Source organism: Pelodiscus sinensis, chromosome 19 (genome assembly GCF_049634645.1).
Source record: "Pelodiscus sinensis isolate JC-2024 chromosome 19, ASM4963464v1, whole genome shotgun sequence".
In the NCBI taxonomy this organism is placed as follows: domain Eukaryota; kingdom Metazoa; phylum Chordata; order Testudines; family Trionychidae; genus Pelodiscus; species Pelodiscus sinensis.
In genome coordinates this window covers 3,882,941-3,903,066 of record NC_134729.1, presented here as the reverse complement: position 1 = coordinate 3,903,066, position 20,126 = coordinate 3,882,941, and the positions used below count along the sequence as shown (strand labels likewise).

Sequence of the window (20,126 nt, the reverse complement as noted above, 5' to 3'; positions counted from 1 at the left end):
CAGGGCCTGCGGGAGTAGCCCAGGCCTGGCTGAGCCAGCGGTGCTGCCTCCTTTGCCAGGTGCCACCTGCTGCCTGGGTCTGGGCCAGCCAGGTGGCTGCCACCATCCATTTACGCCAGGCCTGGGGCGCAGGTTAAACGGTGCCTGAGGGCCTGCTGCCAATCAGCCTCCTGTTTAGCCCTCCTTGCTCCTGCCTCCTTCCTCCCCCCTTAGCCAGTTGCCTCCAGCTGGCTGGGCCCCAGCTCTGCCCCTCGCCCTTGGGGGTGAGCACTGCCCCAGTCTCCCTGGGGGAGCTGAGCTGCTACCACCTCCTTGCCCAGAGCATGAGTTTTTCTCCAGCCGAGAGACGTGGGGCTCTTAGCCCTGGCCAGGTGGGTGGTTGCTTGGGAGGGATCCAGGGCTGGGTTCTTTGTGAGGACTGGCCCTGGGCTGGGGGCAGGGGTTACTGGGGCTCCCCTAGGGGCATGCTGCTGGCAGGCTGGGCCCTTTCCACTCAGTAGGGCTGCATTGGGCTTGTGAGCCGCTCACTGTGCAGCAGGGCACGGAGGGTGTCTCCGGGTCGCTCCCGGGATGGGGGCATGTTCTAAGGCCTGCCCCTGCAGCTGTGCCCAGCAGCTCCAAGCCTGCAGCAAAGCCTGCTGGGGGAAGGAGGTGCCTGCAAGTGCAACCCCCAGCCCAGAGGAGGGGGCAGGATTGTATTGCTCAGTGCACCCCAGCCAGGGCAGCTTTCTAGCAGGGCCAAGTCTCCCCAGCCCTGGCTCCAAGCAGAATCCTGCCCCGGAGCCCCATGGCAGCCTTGCTCACTGGGAAGGGCCACCCCAGCAGGGCTCCTGGTCGTGCATCCCGGGCATGAGCCCCTGACCCTGTACCCACTGCCTGGAGGAAAACAGCCCATGTGGGGCCTGCTGCCCCCACAGGATCCCTGGGACCCAGCCCTGCAGCATGCAACTCTCCCACAGCCCCCAGCTGGTCTGGCCCTAGTGCCTCAGCCCAGTCACGCTGCATGAACCCCACCCCCAGGCCAGCGTTCAGCCCCTGCACTAGGGCTGCTGCTGAACTTCGCCCACCTCCACACAGGGCTCCTCCGGGGCCCTTCCTTGCCCTAGCAGAGCAGCAGGATCAGCTCTCCTTGTACCACCCACCCCCCAGGCCGTGGTCCTGAGCCGGAGGGAAGCACCATACCCTGGGAGGCCATGCCCGTTCTCTCCCCCAGCACTTGGCCCCCCTTGGACATTTCCCCCCAACCCCCATTACCCTGCAGGGGGCAGAACTCTCAGCTCAGGCAAGGGGTGGGTGTGGCCATGCTGGTCCAGAGGGAGCTGCTAGCGCACAGCTGGGCCAGGACTGGGCCTGAGCACAGGACCTCAGGGAAATCACTGCTGCAGCCCAAAGCCACAACTGGCCACAAGGGCAGCTCCAGCCCCCTGCCCTCAGGCACCGGCCTGCTGGGGAGGATGCAGCTGCCGCCTCTTTGAGCTGTTAACCAAGGGGCAGGGTACAAGGCCAGGCCCAGCTGGAAGGGCCTTGCACACAGCCCCTGCCTGATTCAAACAGCCCCCTCCCCTTCCAGCCAGGGCCCGGACCGGAGTGGCCATGAGGGAAGAGGCCCTCGGCCAGAGCGCACAGCCAGGCTCACCCCCCTTGGCCAGGCCAGTGTCCCCCCTGCTGGCCCCACACACGGGAGAAGCGGTTTTGTTAATAAAAACATTTATTTTGCATTTTGTACAGAGCCCCCCCGGCTGCGAGGGGACGCGGGCGGAGCCGGCCCAGCATGCCGGGGTGGGGCTGGGACAGGGGAGTTCACACAAACACACAGAGAAAGAACCGGGCGGGGGAGGAGTGTGTCGCGCCCCTCCCAACGAGAGGCAGGAGGCAAGTTCACTTCTGCACTGGGGCCGCTCCAAGGTGCTAGCAGCCCTGCACCGCAGCCACTGACCCGCTCCGGACACGAGCCCTCGCGAGCTGGGCTTCACCCCGGCCCCAGGGCAAACCCCCGGCCCAGACCCCCACTGCTGGAGCAAGGAGACGAGGCTGGGCCAGTCCTCTGCTGAGGCAGGCGAAGACCCCGGGGGGGGGGGGGGGGTGAGAAGGGGCTGTCCCCCAGCTGTACCTCAAGGCTCCCCCCTGCCCCTTCCGCTGGAGGAGGAAAAGGCCAGAGATACCCCAGTCCGGGGCCCCGCAGGAGGGGACTGCCCTACACTTCAAGGCAGCAAGGCAAAGGAAGTGATTCAAGCGTTCGCACGCCAACGCCCCCCCTCCCCACAGCCCGGCCTACGGGCTGGGATGGGGCCTGCGCCAGGGCCATAGCAACAGGCAGAACGGTACAACATGATTCTGAAGGGACCCTCCTCGGCCAGCCCCGGGGACAGAGCGGGCTGGCCCAGAAAGCCATGCAGGTCTCCAGCCCATGCAGAAGGGTACTGCTTCCCGGGGAGTTTGAACAGAGGTGCCACTAAAATAAATGGGGGGCGGGGGGGCTGGATGGGGGCTGATTGTTTAGTCTTCGTTTACTCCATAAATAACCTGAAACTTAAGGTCAGTGCCTCGGAGAAAGGTTTAATTCTAGCGTCTGGCCGAGGCCCGTGGGAGGGAAAAGATGTCCTGTCCCTTTAAATGGTGCCTGGGCAGCTGGCACAGGTGGGCTCCCCCCCGGCCCTGGCTTTAGCCCGATTTGAAGCCCACGAGCCCCATGAGGCCGTCGGTGCTCATGGACTTGGGTCTCTCCAGGGGGAAGCCGAGCGCGCGGCTCCAGATGAGCTGGGCCAGGACGCCCAGGGCCCGGGAGACGCCGAACAGCACCGTGTAGTAGTTCATCTCCTTCATGCCGTAGTACTGCAGAGGGGAGAGCAGGGGGTTAGCCCAGCCTCTCCTCTCGGGGCGGGGGGCTCGGTCCCTGGAGGCAGGCAAGGGGGATGGGGGGCGACCCCAGGGCTGCCTGTGAGCGCAACGGGGCAGAGCCAGCAGCCGCACTGTGGGGAATGTCTGGGGAGCAGCAGGAAGCTCAGCCCAGGCCCCACGTCAGGGAGCTCGGAGTCTTGCCCGCTGAGGGCGTGGGGGAGCAGCCGACTGGGCCCCAGGGGCCTGGGGAAGGAGGGGCGCGGCCTTACCTGGAGCAGCACCCCGCTGTGCGCGTCCACGTTGGGCCAGGGGTTCTTGGCTTTGCCCTGCTCCAGGAGGACGTTGGGGACGATCTTGTAGAGCTGGGCCACCAGCTTGAACATGGGGTCCTTGGGGAGGTGCTTGAGGGCGAACTCCCTCTGGCAGGTGTAGCGGGGGTCCGTCTTCCTCAGCACGGCGTGGCCGTAGCCAGGGACCACCTGCAGCAACGAGGGCGGGGTCAGTGCCGGGGGAGAGAGGAGACCTGCTCTCACAGTAGGGCCGGGGGACTCACCCGGCCCGAGTTGAGCGTGTTCCAGATGAATTCCTGCAGTTTCTCATCCGACACGTCCTGCCCCAGCTCCTTCTGCAGGTTGGTCAGCCACACCAGCACCTCCTGTGAGAGGCAGAGCACAGGGGGGTGAGGCTGGACCGGGCCCCTCGTCCCCACCCCCAGCCCCGCCGGCAACAGGACCCTACCTGGTTGGCGAGGCCGTGGAGGGGCCCAGCCAGGCCGTTCATGGCGGCAGCGAAGGCGAGATAGGGGTCAGAGAGGGCGCTGCCCACCAGGTGGCTGGTGTGGGCACTGACGTTCCCGCCCTCGTGATCGCTGCAGAGAGGAGACAGTTAGCAGAGGGCAGCAGCTGGCGTACTGCCCAACTGGGGGGCTGCCAGCCCAGACAGCAGCTCCAACATCCCAACCAGCAGGGGGCAGCAATGGCCCGCATTCGGGGAGGGGGCGGGAAGCTGCCCTGGCCAGGCCCCATGTGCTCTGAGGGACAACTCCAGCCCCTTGCTGTCTGTGCCAAGCGGAACAAACATCAACAGGGATGGGACCCAACTGCCTGGCACAGCCCAGAAAGCAGCCGCTGCCTTGGTCTTCAGCACCCCGGCCAGCTTCCGATTCCACCCTGGCCACGGGAAGCCCGGCCTGCACTGACCTGTGGGCAGCAGCATCCCTGTGAGCTGGGCACTTGGGCGCCCGCTCAGGAGAGAATCCGATAAGCACATAAGAATGGCCAGACTGGGTGAGACCAAAGGCCCATCCAGCCCAGTATCTTGTCTGCCGACAGTGGCCAATGCCACGTGTCCCAGTGGGAGTGAACCAAATAGGTAATGATCAAGAGATCTCTCTCCTGCCATCCATCTCCACCCTCTGACAGACAGAGGCTGGGGACACCATTCCTTACCCATCCTGGCTAATAGCCAGTAATGGACTTAACCTCCATGAATTTATCTAGTTCTCTTTTAAACCCTGTTCTAGTCCTAGCCTTCACAACTTCCTCAGGCAAGGAGTTCCACAGGTTGACACTGTGCTGTGTGAAGAAGGGCGCCCGGCTGAGCAGCAGAGCACCTGCAGCTAGGCTTTGTGTGTCTCTTGGTGGTGCACATGCCTTGGTACACAACATTATTCTGCACCGATGGAAAAAATTCAAGGAAACATTGCTGGGCGGCCCGGAGCCTGGCAGGCCTGAGCCCTGCTGACTGGGGCAGGGGCTTCCCTCTGCCCACTCAGATGTACCTGCTTCTCCCCAGGATGTCCCCATGCACGGTGGCAGCATCCACGGCGCCAGCCGGGGGCTGGGCAGCACACAACTTACCACGGCGCACCCCCGCCCCGCTCCCCACACGTGGGGCTCACCTGTGGATGGTGAGGTAGAGTCGCATGAGCTCAATGAACTGGGGGTCGCTGTAGCCCAGCATGTTGGTGAAGTTGTGGGACCAGTCCAGGCCGGGGTCGATGGCGCCAATGCTGCTGCCCTCGCGGTACAGGTTGCGGTAGATCTTGGCAGCGATGCACGGCAGCTTGGCGATGAGGTCCATCGAGTCCTCGTAGATGAACTGGGGAGCGAGGAGAAGGCAGGCTGCTCGAGAAGGGCAGCGAGGGCCCGGCTCGGCCCCCGCTTCCCGCTGCGATCCAGGCCTCCCCAGCAGCGCCGAGTCCTCGGCCTTTGCTGCTGGATGCCTGCCACGTCCCACCCCAGAGCTGGCTGCGGTTCAGTGGTGCCACAGCCTGTCCCTACAGCCGGGGAAGGGGCAGAGGAGTTTCAATTGCTCCTTTGGGAGTCGGGGCACATACCGGTGCTGTGAGCAGGGACCAGAGAGCCGTGTCCCCGACTGCGCCATCCTGGCCAAGCAAATCACTTTGCCCATCCATAGGCGGGGAGGAGGTGCCAACCGTGCAGGGGAAATAGGGTAGCTCGCGCTGACGCAGCAGGCAGGGAAAGCAGCGGGAAGGGCCAAGGGAATACCAGACTGTGCGTGGGGGTGGGCTCCAGCACTTACAGGCCCAGAGGCCACAGACAGTTGAGATGGACTGAGAACTCAGGTGCCAGGGGCAGGGCTAAGGACAGGGCTGCTCTGGCTGGCTCTCCCCAGCCCCTGGCCAGGCCTGGAGTGGGGAAGGCTGTTCCAGGAGAACACCAGCTCAGCTGCCTTGAAACGGAGGGGCGCAGCCAGCCCTGGGGAAGCGTCGCTCCAGCCTGCGCAGGACAGCGCTAGCCTCACTGGGCACCCTGAGGCAGAGGGGAAGTGACCCGGGCAAGGCCCCAGAAGGAGTCGGAGGCAGAGCCAGCCTTTCCCCGTCCCACTCCCGCCCACACTGCAGCATGTCCCCCTGGGGCTTCCAGCCGCTGGCAACAGGAGTCCAGCCTTGCAGGTCGGACGCCGCCCCGGGAGCCACAGCCCAGCCCCCTACCTCCCAGTACTTGGCCCGGTTGATGCCCTCTGAGTAGGCCCGGGCGAAGCTGCTCTCGCTGTTGAGGGCGGTGATGGCCGCGCTCAGCTGGGACATGGGGTGCAGGTTGGTGGGGAAGTTGTCCAACATGGTCACCACGTGGGAGGGCAGGGCCGCCCGCTTGGCCCACTCTTGGGAGACCCAGCTCACCTGTGGGAGGAAGGACACCACACCGGGTTAGCTGGGGAGCCCCACGGAGGGGCTGGGGCGCAGGCCACGTGAGATCAGGGACCAACAGCCTCACCTGTTCCTGCGTGGGGATGTCCCCGGTGAGCAGCAGCCAGAACAGGCCCTCGGGCAGGGGCTCCTCCCCTCCAGCGGCTTTGGGCAGCAGCTTCTGGCACTCGGGGATGCTGTACCCGCGGAAGCGGATGCCCTGGAGAGAAGGGTGCAGCAGTCAGGACTTACTGGCGTCTCCCGCGCCGTCAGGGATGCGAACCAATCGGCAGCGTGCGGGTGGGCTCAGTCACATGGGCCGTGTTGACTCGTGCAAGGAGACAACCCAGCAGACGCCGAGAGAGCCCTGAAGACCACAAACCAGACAAGGACGCAAGGGGCCCGGCCAGGTTTATTATTAAGCCAAGTACAGGAACAGCTGTCAAACTCTACCAACCACTAAGCACACGTACCCCCTACCGAGGGACCAGCTCACTCCGTGGGAGTCCCAGCACCCCACGGGCCGAACAGACACAGCCCCGCCACGACCCCACTTTGTGCCTGTCAACAGCCAAGTTACACCTCACTCCTGACGTGGCCGGTTGCTGCTCCTGAGACCATCCACCACCTGGTGGTTTGATGAGAACGTCTCTATCCAGCACCCTGGCAGTTTAGAGCCTTTAGACCTCTAAAGGATCGTGGGGACCACGGGGTTTTCCTAACCAGCGGGTGGTACCATCCTTTCGGAAGGTGCTTTCAACCTGTGACCAGTACCAAGGGCTGTTCTACACCTGGGCCTATTACCAGCTAGTGCTTTGCACTCTCGTGCCGGGGGCCTGCCTCTTGCTCACAGCTTAGCTTTATATGGGCTTAAAGCAATGGGCTTAAACTGCAGCAAGGGAGGTTTAGGTTGGACATTAGGAAAAAGTTCCTAACTGTCAGGGTGGTGAAACACTGGGATAAATTGCCCAGGGGGGTTGTGGAATCTCCATTTTTGGAGATATTTCAGAGCAGGTTGGATAAATGTCTGTCAGGGATGGTCTAGACAGTATTGGGTCCTGCCACGAGGGCAGGGGACTGGACTCGACCTCTCGAGGTCCCTTCCAGTCCTAGTATTCTATGATTCTATATCAGCCAAGTTGTGTCCACTGTTAGCTGGGCCTCAAACCAGGCCTGGGATACACGGGCTTTTGTTGCAGGCCCTCATCTTACTACAAAGGGTAGAGAAGGGAATCAGCTTTGGGGACAGGAGGCGGAGGAGGGGGGTTCAAGGCCTTACCTCATCAGGGTCCAGGACAGAGGTCTCGTATATTAGCCCTTTCATGCCTCTCATCCCGCCGTACACCTGGAAGGGGCAGAGCCAGGCAGTTACCTGGGTGCAGCAGAGCAAGGCTCCCTCCCTGGCAGGGCTGGGGCCATGGCAGGCGTTTGCTTGCTGCAGCCTCTCAGCACCGGCACCCCCATCAGCCTGTGCCCCATGGCTGCCAGCCCCAACACATGGCCCACGGGAGGCCGGGGAAGGTGCAGTGAGAAGCTACCGGACAACTCCCCCAGGATCCCACTCAAGCTCAACAGCCTGGCTGGGTGTCCAGGACCTCAACCAAATGAGCCGAGGGAGGCATTGAGCCACAACCCCCCCTCTACACACCGGGCCCGGGCAACGCAACATCTCCAGCTGTGCTCGCCAGGAGAGCGCTCTCGGGCCCCCACTCCCAGGCACAAAGCGATGCCCAGGGCAAGTCGCCCACCCCAGCGCATCTGGGCCACTGCAAACCCAGAGCTCTGCCACGTCGCTCAGAAGCGGCGACCACTGGCCGCGTTGCCCAGGGCGGAGTGGATTAGACCCCCAGTGGGTCCAGGAAGAAGGGAGCCTGCTGATCCAGCCTGGGGGGAGGGACACTGGATGAGGCTGGCAGCCTGGCACAGGCATTTACAAGTAAAAGTCACTCCCTCAACGGCGAGAGAGGGAACAAGGAGCATCCACGCGAGCCGGAGCCCCACCCCCCCCCGCCACACTCACCATCTCCACGGTGATTTGCCCAATGACCGTGTTGCCATATTGCTGCCTGAAGCTCTTGATTCTCGACTGCTCTTTGGGGACCAGGTTGGAAAGGACGTCTTTCAGGTTCTGAGGGTGGGGGGAGAAGTGAGAGCCAGTGAGGGGCAGCACCGCACCGTGGCAGAGCTGAGCATGGCTAACCCCGGCCCTCCTCCACAGGGAGGAATCCGGGTTATGCCGCACAGAAATCCCGCCGAACAACGCCAGACGGCACGGGCTTCCCTGACCACGCCAGCCGTGGCCTCTGGACTGCGCCTCTGCAGTGCTTTCCCGCGGGGGCTAGGACACGAGCCACAGAACTGGATGGACTGGAGAAGCCAAGCCCCCTTCTCCCCAGACGCACCCCGAGGCGCGAGATCGCTACTCACCGTGGAAGCAGAGCTGGCCTGTCGGGCAGCAAAGAATATACACGGTGCATTCTGGAGAGAGAAGGAGAGAGGGGGCTCTTACACCTTCGCCTGGCAGAGACGCAGCGCGCAGGAACGAGGGAACAGGTCGGTGCCGCGCTAGGCCGGTCAATACCACATGGGGGACACCAGCAGGGCAAGAATCATACCGGGGGGTCCTCACAGGCCCCGCTCTGCTGGGATTTCCCTCTGCTGCAAGCAGGTGGGTCACACCGAGCAGGTTTGGCCAGGGCACTGATGGAGGGCGAGCCCCGCACAGGACTAAGCAGGACTCCCCAGCCTCCTCCCTGGTGCAGCCACACCCAGCCAGGCGAAAACGGGGCATTTTGTTTTGCTTTGTACTCATCATACACCTCCCGGTCTGCATGGAGAGCGTGCCAGTGAGTCAAGCCCATTCCCGTACCGGGCACGCCCCCACCACGCCCCCACCGGCGTGTCGAGAGCTGGCAGGGGAGGGAGCTGTATCATTTCTGCCTGTTACAGTCGCACTCCCGCAGGCCTTTCAGAGCAGCATGAGTCAGCCCTGGCTCGGAGGAGCGTCCCATGCAGGTTGGGCGTGTAAACAGCCGAGCATCAGAGATCAGGGCTGGCCACTGCTGGCATGGGGCCCCGGAGCAGCCCGCCAGTTAGCGGAACGACACTGTGGTTTCGGCAGGCACAAGCTCATGGAGAAAAATAAAGGTCTTTCAGCAGCTGCCCCCAAGCACTTGGGTAGAAGACGGAAACGCCGCCTTTAAACACACACAAAGCGGCCCATGACAGGAGGCTGGCTCCACTTAGGAGCTGGCTGATGTGTGACAGGTTTCAGGAGCGATTCTAGCACATGATGAGTCACTAGCCACTAGTAACACCCCAGCCCTTCTTACGCGGGAGCCAGAGAGTTTTGAGCCACTTCCCTAAACTCCTGCGGGCCCGGGAATTAGACTGAGCAGAACCCAGGCACCGTTAATGGGGGTCTCACACCAGACTGGGAGCTGGTCTGGTTCTTACCCACCAAGGGACCTGCCCAGCAACAGGCTCACGCCACACACCTGGAATACACAGCTGTGCAGAGCAGGCCCCGGGGCTATGCAGAAGCTACTGTCAGAGCATCCTGGGGAAGAAAGGGTCCCCCCAGGAGCGACTTTCAGTTTCGTACTCCCAGCTAGGGCTGCACGTTGGCGATGCCTCGTGGGCACGGAGGCCGTGCGCTGCCAGGACCCACAGACCCGCTAACAGAGTCAATCGCAGGAACCGTTCTGCTCAAGGGCCTCTGCCGCTACTGACAAACATTCCCTTCATGCTTGCGGCAGGAAGCGCCTAGCGAACAGGCCGCTGCCGGGATTCACCTTCATGTCGCAAATCCAGAACCTGCGCATGGCACCCACCCGAGCACGCGTGTCTGGAGTTGGCCAGGCAATCACAAAACCCTGGCACAAGCCCCGGTTATTTGCTCCGGGCCCAGCAGGCTAGTTTGGGATGCTGCTCAGGACTGCTTCTGTCCTGCCCGCCTTCAATGGCTCGGAACATCCTGCTCCCTTCCCGGCGCCAGGAACAGCTCTTTGTTTAGCTGCAGGGAGCAGTGGAAGGATCCCAGCTCTGCAAACACTCACACGCCTGGGGTGCTAAAGGGGTCAAAAGGGCTTTAGAAACAGACAGGGGGCAACAGCAGCAGTCGCTAAGTTCTGGCCTTCGTGGCAGACCGCTATGGGTGCAGCTACATCACTGAGGGGGTGACACACTCAGATGTAGCTATACAGCTCTCCCATGTCGGTGGGACAGCATCTCCCGTTGCCATAGCTACCGCCTCACGGACTGTCTCCGCATGCACCATTGGACTGGTGTTAGTGTAGACTTGCCCCGAGGAGCCGGGAGGGGGGCAGCAGCGGGTTCGCAGCTCACAGGAACTGCCGCACAAAGGTTAAAGAACAAGACCGAGAAAGCCGGAAGCCACACGGGAGGCGGAAGGTAAATGCCAAAGAGGTGGCGCGTCAGGTCTGTCGATTCCAAGGCCAGACCGTTCCCAGACTAGCGCTTCCAGAAGGTCCGGTCTCGTCGTCTGGACGCCGCTGCTCTGGGGAGGCAGGACAGGTTCCCCACCGCAGGGAGCTAGGCCTTGCGGTTTGCAGCACAGGGAAGTGGAATTCTGCTAGACGGGGTGCTTCCCCTTGCAGCCAGCCCAGCAATGTGTGTCCGATGGTCCGCCCTAGGGCGAAGCATGCCCCTTACTGAGCCGACCTCCCCGCTTTCTGCAGTGCCCACCCGTCCCGTGGGGGTCGGCCAGCCCAAGCAGTAACCTCCCCCGCCGCAGACTGAGCGCTGGAGTTAGATGCTTGATGTCAGAGACCCGTTCGGGCTTATGCTGACTGAAGAACAGAGGACCAAGATTTGTCCTCTCCAAGGCGGGGGGGGGGAGGAGAGGAGCCTGCCTTGTGACCTTATCTGTGCCAGGGCCCAGGAGAACACCATGTGCTTTGGGACCCTTCCAGAGTGCTCCCACCCTGAAGCAGACACTGAGGCCACGTGGTGGGTCAAATCGCCACAGGCTCTAGGGCGGCAGTTTTCAACGCGCAGGTTCAATCCCGCAGCATTTTAACAGGGTTGCCAGGGCCAGGGTTAGACTCGCCGGGGCCGAGGACTCACGGCAAAGCGTAAGCCCCGCTGCCTGGGGTGATGGGGCACAGGCTCTGGGCTCCCCCCCGTCAGGTTTTTCGGGGCAATGCTCTAGGTTCCTGTAGGCAAGGCAGGGAGAGGAACAGAGTCTCGGCTCGGCAGGGCTGTAAACGGAGAGGGCGCCCTGTCCAGGACAGGGTGGAAGCTGCAATTTTCATGCTGCGCCAGGTTCTTCTCCCTGCTGCAGACAGTTTAAGCCTGGCCTGCACACTGGGTTTCCACGGGCCTAGGGCAGCCCAGCAGCTATCACTGGTTTCCGTCAGTGCCTCTCCACAAAGCAGGCGGCAGCCACACTGCGGGGAGACCAAGCAGCAAAGCTGCGGTGGCACGAAAGAGGCTTTTGGCGCCGCTGCCAGCCGAGGGAATCGCTTTAGGGTAACTCAGACCTAGAAGCCTACGAGAGAACAGCCAGGTGCAGCCAGCGCTGACCAGGAAGTCTGAGATCACGACTCTATTCTCTCCGTGCCTGCTCCCAGCTGGGCAGAAGAACTCCGGCGGAACAGCCAAGCCTGGATCCCCCTTGGGTCCCAGAGCTCGCTGTAGGGAGGCAGCGAACGCCCCTCCCGACCCAAGGGCAGATTTCACCCACTGACAGGCGCACAAGGGAGCCGGTGGGGCCGATCCTCGCCCAGACGCAGCGGTGACCCAGACTGCCTCTCGTGGCACAAAGACCGTCGCCAGCTCCTCTCCTGGACGACGTTCCGAGCTCACGTCCAACTTCCGACAGCAGCGGAGCGTTTGCTTTCTGCAGTCAGGGGGACGGGAGCAGAGGCAACGCAGCAGAGTGGGGACCAGAGGCAGGAGTGAGACTCCCAGCGGAGCCCCGTCCATTGGGCCTCACTCTCTTATGAAAACAGGTGCTCTGATTTAAACACAGCTCCATCCCCAGACCACTGAGACGCCACTGGAACCAAGGGTCACAAAGCCAGGAGACTGGATGCATCTGCAGGCTCCGCTAGAGGCCCCTTTGTGGCATCGGGGCCTCTTGGATTTACATCTCATGGAGTAAGAGCAGCAAGACCAACAGCCACTGTCCTGCCCTCCTAATGGGCGCGTGGTTCCACCGATCGACAGTCCCAGGGAACACCAGATACAGCTCCCCGCTCAGCCCGGTTGCCTTGCTAAAAAGCCAAGCAGACAGGAACACGGCTCCCTAGGAACACAGGCAGGGGCGCGTTCAGCCCTGGGAGAGGGCTGCCATCTGACCCCGTCAACACGGGAGGGGCCAGAGGGCCCGGTGGTAACTCGCGGGGATCGCACGAAACAACTGGCGAGGGGGAAGGGAAGGGCAGCTGCCATCTCGCCTCCCTCCAGCGGTGCTCAGCATTTCCCAGCCTGTGCCCATCCCCCCGGTAGCCCCATTAGCGATCCCCCCCCCCCAGGCATGGCGCAAAGACACACCACACGTCAGTGCGGTGCCCAGCAGCGTGAGGGAAGCGATTCCTCCAGGCCGTCTCCTCCAGCAGGAGGAAGGGACAGCCCCCCCCCCCCAACACACCCTCAAAGTGGCACAACTAGTTTTAAACACGACCCTGCAGCTAGCTCCATCCTGGAGCTGTCAAACGGGGTGGGGCGGGATTATCCGCCCACTCACAGCCAGGAAGGGACTGGCTCGAAGGCACACGGCCAGCCAGGGCAGACCCAGCAGGCTCTGTTGTAGAAGGCAGTTTCCTCCAACAGCTCAGCGCTAGGGCACGCCCGGAGCCACGTGTCCCCGCTACAGCGTGAGACTCAGCCATGCTGCAGCACAAGGGACAGACCCGTCTCCCCGCACCGGCCAGGGGGTTGCGTGGCACACACCGGGTCCCCGCGGGACGGGCCTGCCAGAGCTATGGCAACTAGTCACTTCATTCGGTCCTGCTGGCGGGGAAGGATTCGGCAGCGCCAGAGCGCAAAGTCCGTGCGCCGCCTGCTCGGCTCACAGGGACAGCCCCGCTGGCGCGAAGGGAAGAACAAACCCCAGGTAAAGCTCAGAATGGCACTCCGCCCGCTCAGCCAACCCGAGCGGCTGCCAGCACCCAGCTCTGCACCGTTTCCCTAGTCCTCTTCCCCACCAGGCGAGCTGGCGGAAGGAAGTGGAGAGCGTCACGGATGTTTCAGCGCAGGGCAGCCGCTGTCAGCCGCATAGGAACATGTGCTGGGGCAGCGCCCCTACACACGCAGCCAGCAGCCCCCTCCTCCTCCGCACGACTGCTTCACCACAAAGATTTAGTGCCCAAACAAAACTCCTGCCAACAACGGCTGGCTGTCAGGAGCGGAGCTGCTCTAAGCGGCTCCCCCTGGAGCAGGATTCGCCCTGGCTCTGGCTGCAGGGATCAGGGTGGTCAGAGGGGAGGGGGACATTACAAACCCAGAGTTACACCAGTGCTTCTGGCGGGGTTAGTCCTGGTACACAAGCACCTGGCACCAGGACACGGTGCTTTGGGCTGCCAGCGCGGGGCGGTCCCACAAGGCCGCTGCGACCTGCTGGCTCGCTGACAGCCTCTGCATAAAGCAAGTTGAGTCACACAAGTTACAGGGCTCAATGCAGGGGGTGGAGGAGACGCAAGATGCTCCTTCCTGACCGTAACCATCTCCAGGAAGGTGTCCACAGAACGACCATGGGTTTTAAAAGACCATGGACTGCCCTCCTTCGGAGGCTGCCTCCACTGAGACGCCAGGACTGAACAGACCAGCACTCCCCTCTCTCCTCCCCAAGACGGCCCAGGGGGAGGACTCCCCAGAAGCAGGGAGCAGCGGCAGGGCTGCGCAGTCCTGACACTGCAATCCACCAGCGCAGCAGGGCAACTAGAGGACAGCGCGGCCGCCGTCACCTCCCGAGGAGTTAAGCTGGGAAATCCAGGGCAGTGTTAAAGCGAGCGCATCTGCAGCAATTTCTGCTCAGCCACCCTGCAGGCGGAAGGTTCCCAAAGGGGAGAGGAGCCGGAGGGGAACCCAGTTTCCAACCCTCCTACAGGAAGGGATTTATTAGCTAGCGCGGAACGGGTCAAGAGCACTGCGACTTTGCACAGCGCTAGCACGAGCCCAGCCTAAGGCTGGGACACAGAGAGAGGAAGGAGAAAGACAAGAGGTTAAAGTAGCAGGAGACTGAGTCACAAGCACAGGCCCGGCTGCACTTGACTCAGCGCCTACTCAGCGCATGCAGATCCCTGCCCCAAGGAGCTTCCAGTCTGGAGAGATGACATGTGGAGAGGCACAGCTCCCTCTGGGTCACCCAGCAGGTCTGCGGCAGCGCTGGGAACAGAGTTCGGGTTCCCAGACTCCCAGTGTGGTGCCCTACCTGCTGGCCCAGGAAGCAGGGGAGTAGAAGACAGTGGGAGGAAAGAAGGGGGGGGAGGAAGAAAGGAAGCGTGTGAAGGGAGAACACTTGCTGCCTACAGAAGGGTCCCTCCAGGCTGATCAAGCCAGGAGGAAACACTCTGGGCTGTTATGGTTACAGCTGAGGCTTGGTTTCTGGTTCCAGTTACCGGACAGTGAGCGTAGCACATCGGGGAAGAGGCATCAGAAGTGCACCTGAACTCAGCCCCTTCTCTTGTGAACTCTCGCTGCTCCCTTGTACAGATTAGAACAGGTACCCCTATCCCATGTGTTACCTGGGCCCATTCCCCCAGGAAACGGGCAGTGGCATGAAGGAGATCTGCTGGGCCCACCTTGAACAGAGCCTTGCCACACGCTGCTGGCGTACAGGCCTGCTCGGGCAGGGCAAGCCACAGAGTTTAGATCGAGGGGACTAGGGGGCAGAACTCCTGGGCTCCAATCCCCAGCCAATCCCGAGGCAGGGGACAGCGACAATTCTCAGCCTCCACCCCAACAGCTGCTCAGCCCTCTGCCAGGCCACCTCCTGCCGCATGCCAGGCACATGTCTGCCACCAAAGCCAAGGAGCTTCAGGTCTGAATCGCTTTGCAGAGCCCTGCTGGGGATCTGAGACCTATGATCATGTGGCCTCAGACCCACGGCGTAACCCTAGTCCAGACCCCAAGAAGGATCATCGCACTGCGGTGCTATCGGCCGGGGCGTCGTTTTAGCTCAGTTTCCTCGCAGGGGGGTCTAAAGCGTCAGAGGCTGCCCCGATTCAGGTCTGAGTGGTGACTCTGAATTGCTTGCTGGAAACACTGGTCTCCTCCTACAGAGCCTGACCTTTAGCCCCACACTCCCAGTGCAATGCAAGATCACAAGGTTCAAGCTGCCAGGCGGTGTCATTTTAACCTCTTCCTGGCGGCTGCTGATGTAACCCTCTCCACGGCTGAGGGCTTTCGGGCAATTCCAGGGGGAGGGCTGAGGTGGTGGCCCCATCAGGCAGCACCAGATTAAGGTCAAAAGGCCCACAGAGGAGTTTTCCCGTGAACGGTTCAGTGGCGAGAGGCTTCAGTAGGGTTCACATCCCCCCTCGTAGGCCAGCTGGCAAGGTTCTCAGCTTTCTGAGCTAGAGTTCGACTCCTGCCTCGTCTTCTCACTCAGCCTCTCCTACACTCCCCTCATGGTCTTCCACGTGCCCTGGACACTTGGCTCCCACAAGAGGCCCAGCCACACCAATGCATGCTGGGAGCCCAGGAGCTCCCAGGCAGGAAGGCCAAGCCCAGCTCCCTGTCGTACAGCCCTGTGTGCAGAACGCTGCCGTCGTCACATGGCTTTGCTTCCCTCCTCCCGTGACCTCGACAGACTGGCCTGGCACACCACTGGAGGACATTCCACAGGGAAGGCTGGGTCGATCTATTTGTAGTGCCGAGAGGCCCACTGACTCTTACAGCACAATCTAGACAGATAAGGGTGGGAAGGGGAAAAAAGCCAAGGCCCCGGAAGGTGAAGTGACGGACTCAAGGTCACACAGCAGGACAGTGGCAAAGCCAGGGCCCCTGGCCCTGCACCAGTGCCCTATTCACTGGGCCAGACTGCATCTCCCGGGTACAAAGACAAACCTGCCACAGGGGTTAATTTCCAGGAGTTACTTAGCTATCCAAGGACATGCCTACGTGGGGAAGGGTAAAGTCACCAAGCTGGGTGAGCAAAGCAGAGCCAGTTCAGACCCAGGAGGTAGTGGGCAGGTCGCTCCGGCCTGTGTTTGGTTGCACAACAACAGGTGAGGCTTTTCCAGCAGTTACTCAGCTCCTGTCACAGCTTTTTATCTCCCACACTCAGTTCAGCCTTTAAAAGCCACCAGCCCTAATCAAGCCATACAGGGGTTGTCCGCACAGAGCTAATCAGGGATCAGATCGTGGGTGAAAACAGGCAGAGCCTGGGCCCTCCCCTTCTCTGGTGCCTGACATGCAACAGGCAGCCCACAAATCTCATCTACGTGCTGCGATGCCTTGGCAGCCCACGGCAAATAATGTAGCTCAGGGCTCTATAATGCAGCCTCCTCCATCTTTGGAGAGGCAGCCCAAAACTATGGCTCCCAGCATGCAATGCAGCTAGGCCCCTTGGATCAAGATGGACCACTGCAGGGTTGGGCCTTCCCGGGTCATAGTTCCATATTAGAGACTGAGAACTCCAACCAAGGGGTGGCTAGAGAGTCTTCTGGCATGATATTAACATGGCCCTCAGATGGGCACCTGCAGCATGGAAACCAAGAAATCCTAAATCCTAAACACGACTGGTTTCAACCATTGCTTCCAGCATTTTTCCCAGTCACACCTCCACCCTGATCATGCTGGATAGTCTGCTGCCCTGCTCCCTATTCAAACATCACCTTAAGTCATCAACCCTAGAGGGCCAAGCCTGTATGTTAATGAAGATTAAGAGTTTCCCCTCCTTTTCCACCCAACTGAAGACAAAACCAAAGGAGACTGGATTAGGAGAATAAAGCTGAAGGGTTTACCCTGGTCACCATAAGCCTGACCCATCTGGCTTTTGTTTCAGGCAAAGACTGAAGAATGTGCTAATTTTAGCCTTCTAGGATTCCTGTCCTTCCCGCGGTTTCCTCTGCTCACTTGCCTGACTGTACAGAAAAAACTGAGTCTCATCCCCCTCACCGCAGCAACATCCCAGGTCAACAGCTCCCTGCTTGGTGTTTCTGATCCTCAGCAATTAAACACTGCAAAGGAGCCAAGTAGAACACCCTCGGAAAGGCTGAGAGCAAGTCAAAATAATCCAAAAATAAAAGTGCTACTCGATAAGCTGCTAAAATGGATTGCGATGGAACTCCACTGGCTCCAAGTCAACCTGGCTGAATGACCTGAAGGAGGTCATGCTGCTGCAAAGTTATCCAAAGATGGTCCACTAAAAGATATCTATCTACCCCCATCCCCTCTTTGTCGGAGGGGCATGGACCACCTTCCTCCAGCTACACAATTGCTAGCACTGATACAATTTCGCAGAGTTCAAGGAACCAGGGTGCATAACCAGGCCAAGACATCAGCTGAGTTTTCTTGCCTTTGTTTACCATTTGGCACCTCTTTCAAGTGCCCCACTAAAGCGGCTAAATTACAGTGCTAGAAACTCAACTTTGACAAGGAGGCGACTGGCTGGCTAGTTACCAACCTGCAGAACCCTGCTTTCCCTTAGGAGACGCTACACCCCACTGGGGCTGGTGGGACTGTCCAGAGCTCTGCCCAGAACTTTTCTCCTGAACCACTGCTCCTTGGCAAAGCGCAGCCTCACTCAAGGGTTTAAGAATAGGCTGTGGACACCTCGTTGCCATTTGGCCTTTGTGGCTAGCCCCAGCAGAGCGGGCATGGGCCAGCCAGCAAGGACTGCCAAGCTGCTCCTGTAGGCACAGGGTGGGGGCAAGGGGCCCAGTCCCACTGGAGGAAGCAGCAGGTGAGGCAGAAACTCAGGGTAAAGACCTGGCCGCAGGGGGGGGGGGGGAGCAGCAGCCAGAGGCCTTAGGAGGCCCCTGGCCAGCTCCCAGGATGGGGGAAGCAGAGCAGCCACACCCAGAACACACAGCCACTGCCCCCCACCACCACTGGGAGAGGTGGGGACAGCAGCAGGTAGGGGGGAGGGGGGGGGCCCACAGAGGAGTTCTCTCCTGCAGGATTCAGTGGTGGGGAAAGGGAGGTAGAGGGGCCCTGCCCCACACACAACACAGGGGACCCACAGGTCTGGGGGTACTTCCCACCCCCACCCAAGGTACCCTGCCCCACCCCCACCAAGCTCCCCCTCCCTTTCCAGGGTGCCCTGCCCCACCCCCACCGAGCACCCCCCTCCCTTTCCAGGGTGCCCTGCCCCACCCCCACCGAGCACCCCCTCCCTTTCCAGGGTGCCCTGCCCCACCCCCACCGAGCACCCCCCTCCCTTTCCAGGGTGCCCTGCCCCACCGAGCACCCCCCTCCCTTTCCAGGGTGCCCTGCCCCACCCCCACCGAGCACCCCCCTCCCTTTCCAGGGTGCCCTGCCCCACCCCCACCGAGCAGCGGCGGCCAGGCCCAAGCCCAGGCCCGGGCTCCCACCTTGGCGCCCAGCAGGCGCGCGGCCGCCCGGCTGCCGGCGGTCAGCAAGGTCATGGCGAGCGGAGGCGGGTCCGGGCGCGCGGGGGCCTGGGCCGGCGGCGGCGGCGCGGACCAAGGTTGACGGAGGCGGCCGAGGAGGGAGCGGCGCCCGGGGCTGGGGGGAGGGGTCCTCGCGAGCACGGCCGCGACAGCGAGGGGCGGAGCGCGCTAGCCGGTAGGGCCCGCCCGGCCAGGGGGGACATTAACATAGCCACGCCCCCTGGCGGCCGCGCCTCGCCAGGCCATTGGCCGGGGCTGGAGGAGGGGCGGGGCCTAGGCAGGGGGACGTTGAGAAGGCGGGAGGAAGCCTGAGCATAGGTGGCCAAATCAAATGCCTGAAAACTCCGCCTAACCCAATGGGGCCGCCCCTCCCCCACTTGGGCTGGGCGGGAAGGGCGACGGATAGTCAGCCTGCCCCAGTGGCTGGATCGTGAGGCGTCGCCTCAGAGCCCCCCCCGGCCGGCCAATGGCGCGACATCGCCTCAGAGCCCCCCCCGGCCGGCCAATGGCGCGACGTCGCCTCAGAGCCCCCCCCTGGCCGGCCAATGGCGCGACGTCGCCTCAGAGCCCCCCCTGGCCGGCCAATGGCGCGACATCGCCTCAGAGCCCCCCCCGGCCGGCCAATGGCGCGACATCGCCTCAGAGCCCCCCCTGGCCGGCCAATGGCGCGACATCGCCTCAGAGCCCCCCCCCGGCCGGCCAATGGCGCGACATCGCTTCAGAGCCCCCCCCCGGCCGGCCAATGGCGCGACATCGCCTCAGAGCCCCCCCCGGCCGGCCAATGGCGCGACATCGCTTCAGAGCCCCCCCCCGGCCGGCCAATGGCGCGACATCGCCTCAGAGCCCCCCCCCGGCCGGCCAATGGCGCGACATCGCCTCAGAGCCCCCCCTGGCCGGACCAATGGCGCGACGTCGCCTCAGAGCCCCCCCCCCCGCCGGTCAATGGCGCGACATCGCCTCAGAGCCCCGCCCTGGCCCAGCCAATGGCGACGTCGCCTCAGAGCCCCGACCTGTCCCGGCCAATGGCGACGTCGCCTCACAGCCCCGCCCTGGCCTGGTGAATGGCGACGTCGCCTCAGCCTACCCCTGTCCCGGCCAATGGCAACATCGTCTCACAGCTCCGCCCTGGCCCGGCAAATGGCGCGGCATCTCCTCACGGCCCCACCCTGAAGCGGTGAATGGTGCGACGTCGCCTCAGAGCCTCACATGGCCCGGCGAATGGTGCAATGTCGCTTCACAGCCCCACCCTGGCGCAGCAAATGGTGCAGCATCGCCTAACAGGCCCACCGTAGCCCGGCGAATGGCGCAGCGTCGCCTAACAGGCCCACCCTAGCCCGGCGAATGGCGCGGCATCGCCTCACTGCCTTGCCCTGGTGCAGCGTATGACACGGCGCCACCTCACATCCTCAGCTTGGCACGGCGTCACCTCAGAGCCTCACATGGCCCAGTGAATGGCATTATGTTGCCTCATAACCTCACCCTGGCATGGTGAATGGCGCAGCATCACCTAAGAGCCCATTTCTGGCATGGCATCACCTTGCAAACTCTGCATGGCGTGGCAAATGACATGGCGTCACCTCAGAGCCAAGCCC

The 20,126-nt window shown here is 62.3% G+C and overlaps 1 protein-coding gene across 1 annotated transcript; it reads right to left on the bottom strand.

The window, feature by feature from the left end:
- Positions 1 to 1,690: 1,690 nt before the first annotated feature.
- Positions 1,691 to 18,688, bottom strand: CS (citrate synthase). Its single transcript, XM_075901887.1, has 11 exons — positions 18,496 to 18,688; positions 8,417 to 8,467; positions 8,010 to 8,117; positions 7,269 to 7,334; positions 6,078 to 6,209; positions 5,795 to 5,983; positions 4,739 to 4,938; positions 3,577 to 3,706; positions 3,392 to 3,493; positions 3,108 to 3,317; positions 1,691 to 2,832 (listed from the first exon to the last, which is right to left on the bottom strand). The coding sequence occupies exons 1-11, from the start codon at positions 18,547 to 18,549 to the stop codon at positions 2,662 to 2,664; spliced, it is 1,413 nt and encodes a 470-aa protein (XP_075758002.1). The 5' UTR covers positions 18,550 to 18,688; the 3' UTR covers positions 1,691 to 2,661.
- Positions 18,689 to 20,126: the final 1,438 nt, after the last annotated feature.